We start from the raw sequence: 8,071 nt of genomic DNA on the forward strand, positions 1-8,071 counted from the left end.
GGACGCCACTTCATTCCCCAAACCCAATTTCACAATTCTCTGGGTTCCGTTCTTCTTCTCTCCAGCAATACACTGATTCATCCTCAATCTCTCCAATTCAACAGCTTTTGCTGCTTCAGCAGGTACGCCTTCTCATTACGCATATTGTCCCGCCTCTAATTCGTGGTCTTGGTGTAATCCGACGGAATAAATTCATCAATTTGTAGAGATTTAGGTGATGTGTGTGAGAATTAGGGTTTCATTGAAAAGTCCGTATTAGGTTTAGAGGTCTCTGGCTGCAATGAGGAGCCGTTCGCATCGGCTTCCGATTGCGGAGCCCCGCCACGACGACTGGGTGGACGGGTCATGGACGGTGGACTGCGTCTGCGGCGTGACTTTCGACGACGGCGAGGAGATGGTTGATTGCGATGAGTGCGGGGTGTGGGTGCACACGCGCTGCTCGCGCTACGTCAAGAGCGAGAAATCGTTTGCCTGTGACAAGTGCAAGAGCAAGAGCAGCGGCGGAGGTGGCAGCAGCGGGGTTAGGAATGAGAGCGAGGAGACAGAGGTAGCGGAGTTTTTAGTTGAGTTACCGACCAAGACGCTGAGTATGGAAAATCCGAATCCACCAGCGGTAGCATCGGGTAGGCCTTTTAGGCTTTGGGCTGATATTCCCATGGAAGAGAGGGTTCACGTGCAAGGGGTGCCCGGTGGGGAACCTGCTTTATTTTCTGGGATTGGTATGTCTTCAGTTTTTGGACCTCAGTTGTGGAAGTCTACTGGTTATGTTCCTAAGAAGTTTAACCTTAGGTATACTGAGTTTCCTCTCTTGGGTCAGGGAAAGGTTGATGAGAAGGAATACGAAGAGATGGATACGACAAATGGTGAAAAGAATGCCAACAAATCTGATAATGGTGCTCGGGTTTTATTCTCTTTGTTGAAGAAACACGACGGTACTTCGCCTGCCCCAGTGGTAGATTCTGTTAGCGTAAAAGGGGGGATTGTTGACAGGGGTGTGTGTCAGGAAACAGAGGCACCTAGACAGAAGAAGAAGTTAGCTGGTGACAAACCACATTCTGCCCCTGAGTTGAGCATAAAGAAGAAAAATTCGGTGACCGTTATATTGCATTCTGGAAAGCGCAAAAAAGAGGAACTGAGAACAAAGGATCAAAATGTAAAGAAAAAGGTTAGGGCTACTGATAAAGAGGGTGATTTTAAAAAGCAGAATGTTCATGGCTCGAAAGCAGGTGAGTTGATGTATATTTTCAAATCTAGCTTTGTTTTCTTTGAACTGTCTATATGTTATTGTGTTTGAGGCGAGTTTATCATTTTCTCTAGATGAATGGTCGAATGAAGTTTAGTTAGTGGTAGTTGTTTATTGTGATACATATGATTTATTTTTTCCATCTATACTATTAGCTTCAACATTCTCAAGAGATGGAAAACATCTTGAGTTTTCTCAAGGCAGAAGCTGCAAGGCTGTCAGTGATGATCTTCAATGTGGCAAAGATCTTGGCGATCAACCATTGGATCGTCTTGGTGAATGTGCTACCAACTTAGCATCAAATGAGCATGGTCTAGAGGCCACCCCTAAAAATGATGTTTCAAGGGGTGAAATGTTACGGGTTGGCTATAAAGGGGCTCAAGTTCCTCTGGAATCAGAGAATGTCTCCAAGATGTGTAACGGTGTGGAATCTTTAACTGAAGTGAATGGTCCCAGGAGCTTAATTGTAAATGAAGAGGTTTGTATATTCATTGCCTTTAATTCTTTATATACTATCAACTATTTGTACAATTGTACTTGCAATGCAGTGCTGCTATTGTGCTGATTTATCTGCACAAAGTTCTTGTCTAGCATATTTAAAATATGGATTTAGGTATTCTAGGCTTTTTTAGAGAATGGTGTCTCATTTGTATGTATAGCTTTGGTTGGTTTGCATACCTGTTGTTGCTATGTACCATAAGTCCAACTTGTTTAGTTGTAGGTTTAAATTATGTTTAATTATTTTCAGTTTCATCCATGCTATACAACATTTTCAATGTCTCCTATAAGCTGTTATATAAGCTATTATCTTAGCTTCTACTCATTCTCCTTGGGGCAAAGTTTATCAAGGTCTCCCCTTGAAAATTTTGCTTGTAAATAGGACTTTCTGTCTGAAAACTTAAACCTTAAATTAGATCAAAGTAAGGTATGTTAGGAATGTTAACATATTTAGACAAGTAAAAACAGTAAAGGAAAAACATGCCTGTCGGAGGCATTGATCTTTTAGATGTCAGATAGGAAAAGCAGAGGTAGTAGAAATTGTGCCTCTAATTTGTAGCCATCATGTTGCATAATTCATTTTTGCTTGATGGCTAAATTATGCAATTGCTTTTCTTATGAGTAGTGTTTCTAAATTGTTTTATTCGCAATGCATGTGTCGTTGTCTTCATGTTGCGGATTATGGATAACAAGATATAAAGCTGTTGAGTAAAATATTTCATAATGCATACATGGAGTGTGTGTTTTGAGCTTTTGACCATCAATATTGATTAGTTCCCAGTAGAGCATTTAACTATAGCTACTTTAGTGTGCTTCAACATGTTGAGAGGATAATTACTTAGCAGCATGCGAATTTTAATTTATTAATTAAGTTACTGGTGATACACGTCAGAGATGTCAAGCTGGTACTGGAAGTGTAGGAACTGGCTCATCTGGAAAGGAGCCTGTTGTTGCACATGTTAGAATTGCTGCTGCAGATGCTAAAGAAAGTGAACACGGTCAAGATTTAGACATTGACGAGGCCAACTCACAGCCAATTAAGAAACTGAAAATTGAGTCAGATGCCGATGATCACAGGGACCAGTTGGTTGAGTCTCTACATTTGAATTACGTAAAATTAGATGCGGCCGCCGAAGCCTCAACTCAATCTCCTGGATTGTCTGTTAATGTTGTTACCGGGGAAGGAAAAGTGGTTGGGATGTCTACTGTAAACACAGAAGCAACTGAAGCTAAGGTCCTTGAAGCTAGCAGGAGCCATATCGTTGGCCGTTCTAAAACGAATAAACCTGATGGCTCAGCTGAAGGTACCCTTCATCCCAAGAGAGAACATTCAGGATCAGAAGGTTCTATTGGAGCAAGAAAAAGGTCATCAGGGCTTAAACCGAGCTCGGAAGTGGCTGATGAATTACTCAAATCAAATGGCACATCGAGAAGTCATTCAACAGCTTCATATCAGCGTAAAGCAGGAGTTTCTGTATTGAGATCCACTTCTTCCGGTATCGTGTCCAAATCATCTGAAAATTACATGGCCTTAACTGCTCAAAATTCCTCTGTTCATATCAGACATGAGTTGTCTGATAGCAGTCAGGGAACTATGAAAGACAATGCTTCAGCTGATAAAGTTGAGCATGTAGAAAAATGTGGGAGGCCAAAGAAATTACTTAAAGAACCTTCAAGATCAGGCCCTCTGGCAAAAATATCAGAGACCAAGAAAATGTCCAACTCATTTGATTCAAAAAAGGCATCAGATTTGAAGGATCACAGTCTTCATTCTTCTTCTAAAGTACCATTGGGCTCAAATGTTGCATCCAGTCATGTTGCTGGTGAGTGTGCTAGTCTGCCATCAGTGGAGGGTGCATCCAATAAAGCGGTAGCTTCAGCTGTTTCTGGAAAAGGTGAAAAGTCTTATCAGACAGGTTGTAACCCGCCATCTAAAGGACATGTAATTTCAATGACCTCTTCAGCATCATCAAATATTCCCGCTACCTTGAGTGATGAAGAGGTATAAAGCAATTATCGAATTTTATGTTTGTATTTTACATATTCTTTCTCATCTAACCTTTTTGTGGTATGTCACATTCAGCTTGCTTTACTTTTACATCAAGAACTGAATAGTTCTCCAAGAGTTCCTCGGGTGCCACGCATGCGTCATGCTGGAAGTTTACCTCAGTTAACAGGTCCAAATGCTACTAGTGTACTGATGAAGAGAACTTCTAGTGGTGGAAAAGATCAGGGCATGGTATGCCCATCTTAATTTGTCCATTGAGTTGCTTTTCAGTATTTTTATCTGACTATGAAATCAAGGTTATGACTCATCTTTAATGAATTGAAGGCTTCTAGGAGGAGGACCAAGGACTTTTCTGGAGATGGATCGCACGCTCCTCTGGAAGCTGTCAACGAAGTTAAAAAGTTGGAGAGAAAACCTACTTCGCAGGATAACAGGAGGCATAATTCCAGTTACAGTGTAGATCAGCTTTCAAGAAAAGAAGTAGATGGTGCTCTAGTGAAAAGTGTGCCATCAATGAAGAAGACAAACGCGAACAGCTCCATGTCATCATCAGTGGATGCTAATGGCCACAATGTATCTAATCGCCCATCATCAAGGAGTGCTGCTGATGATGATCGGCAGATGGTTAGTCGTCAGACAAATCGTACTTTGCCTGGTTTGTGCTCTTTCCAGCTTAAAATTCGACTTGTATATTGTGTTTCTGATACAGATTGCTAAAAGCATGGTTTATCATTATTTGGGATTGAATTTTGTAGGTTTGATTGCTGAGATTATGAGTGAAGGAAAACGCATGACTTACGAAGAACTGTGTAATGCTGTTCTGCCGGTATGCCACTTTACTTAATCTATGGTTTATCATTACTCTCTCTCTCTCTCGCTCGCTTGTGGATTATACAATTGAGTGGCGTAGTCTTTCAATTGACTGGTAAAATTTTATCTTCATTTTTTTTCCACTTAAAAAATATTTTAATGCTTATTCCCAGCATTGGCCTCACCTAAGGAAACATAATGGAGAGCGCTATGCATATTCAAGCCACTCACAGGCCGTACTTGATTGTTTGAGGAACCGAAGTGAATGGGCTCGTCTAGTTGACCGTGGGCCAAAGGTATTCTTGTGCAAACGCTTTTATCTATCTGCTCCTCACGTAGTTCCTTGTTATTACTCCTCAAGTAGTTCCTTGTTATTACTCCTCAAGTAGTTCCTTGTTATCTGCTCCTCACCGTTCCACAATAGGAGTCACATTTTGTGTGGGCACGAGTTTTAAGAAATGTTAAAAAAGTGGGTTGAATAAGTTCGTGGACTATGGGTCCCACTTATATATATTAATTTTATTATAAAATGTGAGTGGAATAAGTTGGTGGAATATGAATCTTATATCTCCAGCATCCATTTTTTTGATCTAAGGATTCATATCTCAGTTTTAATACCCCTTCCGTCCCACAATATTGTCACTCTTTTCTATTTCGATCTGTCCAACAATAATTATCACACTTCATTTTTACCATAAATAGTAAGTAGGTTCCACATTCCACTAACTCACTCCACTCACATTTTATTATAAAACCAATATAAAAAAATGGGTCCCATATTCTACTAACTTTTCCAACCAACTTATCATTTATGGTAAAAGTGAAATGTGACTCTTATTGTGGGATGGAGATAGTAATAAGTTTTAGACTATTGCACCAGTTTTTTCAGATACATAATTTTGATACTTAACACTGCTATGTGAATTTGTACAAATACATAATTTTGTAAGTATGTGGATTTGCACAAATACATAATTTTGATACATAACACTTCCTTATATGCCCCTTTTTAGCACAGTTCCATCTGGTGTAGATATTTTGTTTGCATGCGCACAGTCGAGCTTACTTGTAAGTGGATGTAGTAATGCATACAGTCATCTCTCTTGTTTATGTGGCTATAATGTTTTTAGAGAATTCTGGAGATTTTGAAGATTATATTATCTTTAAGCATTACTTCTACGTTGAAATGTGCATAACTGTGTTGTCTATATTTACGTACTTCCTATTTCAGACTAGTGTGAGTAGAAAGCGAGGCAAACTTGATACTGATTCCCTGAGCATGGAGTCCGAGGATAATGAAGATCAGATGGTAAAAACTTCAAAAGATGCTGGGAGTAAGAGTTTTGAATCTCACCAAGAAGACTTTCCCAAAGGAAAGCGGAAAGCCAGAAAACGCAGGCGACTTGCTTTGCAGGGAAGAGGTGTTGTCAGGAGGCGGCGTAGAGCTGGTGTTGTTAGTGATGATGAAAGTGAATCATTTTCTTATTCTAGTGAAGATAGTATGTCCAGCGAAGAAGAAATACAGGGTGGTGGGACATCTGTAGTTGGCAGCGAGGTCTCAGCTAGTTCGGATGAGGGGCGGTAAGACTTGAGTGCGTGGATGATGCTTTTTGTGCCGTGCTGTAACTCAGTTTTTCAGAAACAAGGAGACTTATTTGAATGTGTAAGCTGTAACAATATTGTACATATAGGTTCATAGCATAAATTTTGTTATAAAGTTTAGGTTAATTCCTAGGGTAGGCTGTAAATTAGATTCTTGAATGTAGAATATCTTCTTCTACTTATAGATTTAGGGTGTTTTACTTGAGCTGATATTTTCTCTTTATTGAATAATAGCATTTGGCAAGGAAAAAGAAAAAAGAAAAATTAATTTTACTCAGTGGTCTCTTCTCAATCTTTCTTTATTGAAAAATGATCCTTGTCACCATGGAATACTATACTTCGTTTGTTGTGGCAAGCATGTTTATGATGGCTCTGTTGGAGGTTTCAACTTTTTATAGTGGTAAAACACCACACGGTAAAATTAGTTTGGCTTACCGAAATCTCAAGGTAAAAAATAGTTTGGCTAACTGAAACTAGTTAGATAAAATAAGAGGTCCAAGTGCACGATTCCTAGTTTAATTGTCACAATTAGTTCGGCATCTTTATAATCATTCATCAACATCAATTTCATTATTTATCTCCTTTTTTTTCTTGTCCTTTATTTTTGGACACGTCTTTTCTATCATAAATATTTTCAGCTTTCTAATGCAATCTTTAACATAGAATATGAAGTGATTTATGTGACGACAAATTTATGGATCTTACTTGTTTTGAGTAAGAATCGTGAATGACTTATGGTTTAGATCTTCGATTATTATGCTTCTACGGATTTTTTTTCTATACTAATAATGAATATATTTGTTGGCCTCTTAAAAATGTAGATTAATGGATACTATGCATCTGTTGATGGATACTACCTATGATTCCATAATTCTAGGAGTATACTTAGTAAAAGACAATTCTTGTTGCATTTGAATTGATTGAAGTATTCATAATTTGATTCCCTTAATATGTTAAGTGCAATGTTAAATACCTTGTGATTTCTTCAGTTTCTGTGTTTTAATTTGTTGCATTTACCTTGTAGTTCTTTGCTACATTAGTACTCCCTTCCTCCGCTATTTTTTGTTACTAATTTCATTTTAGTTCGTTCATCAGTACTTATAATGATCTTTGGTTACGGACTCCATATTTCACAAATTTTATCTCACTAATATTTTCTTATAAACCTATAAAAATATATTGATATTTCATTGAATGTTTCAATACACTTTTATTTATATTTTTTTGATATCGGACTTGTGACATTTTATGGCGTACTGGGGGAATAATAAAAAAGTAAAAACTATCCTTTGGTTGGATTGAATAAATTTAAATCTTTATGTGATTCAACATAAAAAAAATACTACAATCTCTACTGAATTCTTGAAGTAGTTATAGTTTTAAAAATAATAAATATATTATGTTCATAAATTATTAAATAAAGTATTCTAAATTATATATAGTCCTCTTAACAATATTTTTATATCCAATATTATATAATCCTATTAACAATCTTGTTAAACGTGAAAATTTATATTTTATCAGTAAAGAAAGTCTCCATAGTGGTAAAATACAAACCAAAAACCAGGACTAGTAAATATTAAAGTAAACTAGGAGTACTCTAAATTTAATAATCTCTTGAGATATCTCACCATAAGTGATTTCTATTTTTTTTCGAAACGTTCCATTAAAAATAAGTTATTTCCTTTTCTTAGCAAAAGAAAAAAAGAATGCATTTGATTTCTTACCTATTTTATTATCTTTCACTTATAAGACATTATTCCTCTTCTATTTTATTCTCTCCACACTTGACTTTTTAAATATCAATTTTTTAATTTGTTTATCCAAAAATAACGTCTCATTACAGAACCTAATGTGAACAAATGTTAGATTTATCAAATCTTTCCTACTCAATCAAAAAGTGTGCAGCC

General features: G+C 37.3%; 1 protein-coding gene across 3 annotated transcripts; it reads left to right on the forward strand.

Moving 5' to 3' along the window:
- On the forward strand, positions 1-6,434 carry LOC121755548. 3 transcript variants are annotated; one of them, XM_042150859.1, is made up of 9 exons: positions 1-122; positions 260-1,226; positions 1,399-1,721; positions 2,634-3,743; positions 3,825-3,980; positions 4,074-4,404; positions 4,505-4,575; positions 4,733-4,855; positions 5,791-6,434. In XM_042150859.1, exons 2-9 carry the CDS (start codon positions 281-283, stop codon positions 6,142-6,144), a joined length of 3,414 nt encoding a protein of 1,137 aa, XP_042006793.1. In that variant the 5' UTR covers positions 1-122; positions 260-280; the 3' UTR covers positions 6,145-6,434. The 3 variants fall into 3 exon arrangements, 2 of the variants coding, with proteins under 2 accessions (XP_042006793.1, XP_042006794.1); XM_042150860.1 differs by lacking the exon at positions 1-122 and having other exon boundaries at positions 578-719; positions 818-1,226; XR_006040765.1 differs by having other exon boundaries at positions 15-1,226; positions 4,750-4,855; positions 5,791-5,814.
- The last annotated feature ends 1,637 nt before the right edge of the window (positions 6,435-8,071 follow it).

The sequence above is a fragment of the Salvia splendens genome, chromosome 11 (genome assembly GCF_004379255.2).
Source record: "Salvia splendens isolate huo1 chromosome 11, SspV2, whole genome shotgun sequence".
Lineage (NCBI taxonomy): Eukaryota > Viridiplantae > Streptophyta > Magnoliopsida > Lamiales > Lamiaceae > Salvia > Salvia splendens.

Bases quoted from the DNA above. Each gene is read 5' to 3' on its own strand.
- LOC121755548 (XM_042150859.1), top strand. From the start codon at position 281: ATGAGGAGCCGTTCGCATCGGCTTCCGATTGCGGAGCCCCGCCACGAC. The intron at 4,405-4,504 runs GTTTGTGCTCTT...TGAATTTTGTAG, and splicing joins GACAAATCGTACTTTGCCTG to GTTTGATTGCTGAGATTATG. The intron at 4,856-5,790 runs GTATTCTTGTGC...TTCCTATTTCAG, and splicing joins TAGTTGACCGTGGGCCAAAG to ACTAGTGTGAGTAGAAAGCG.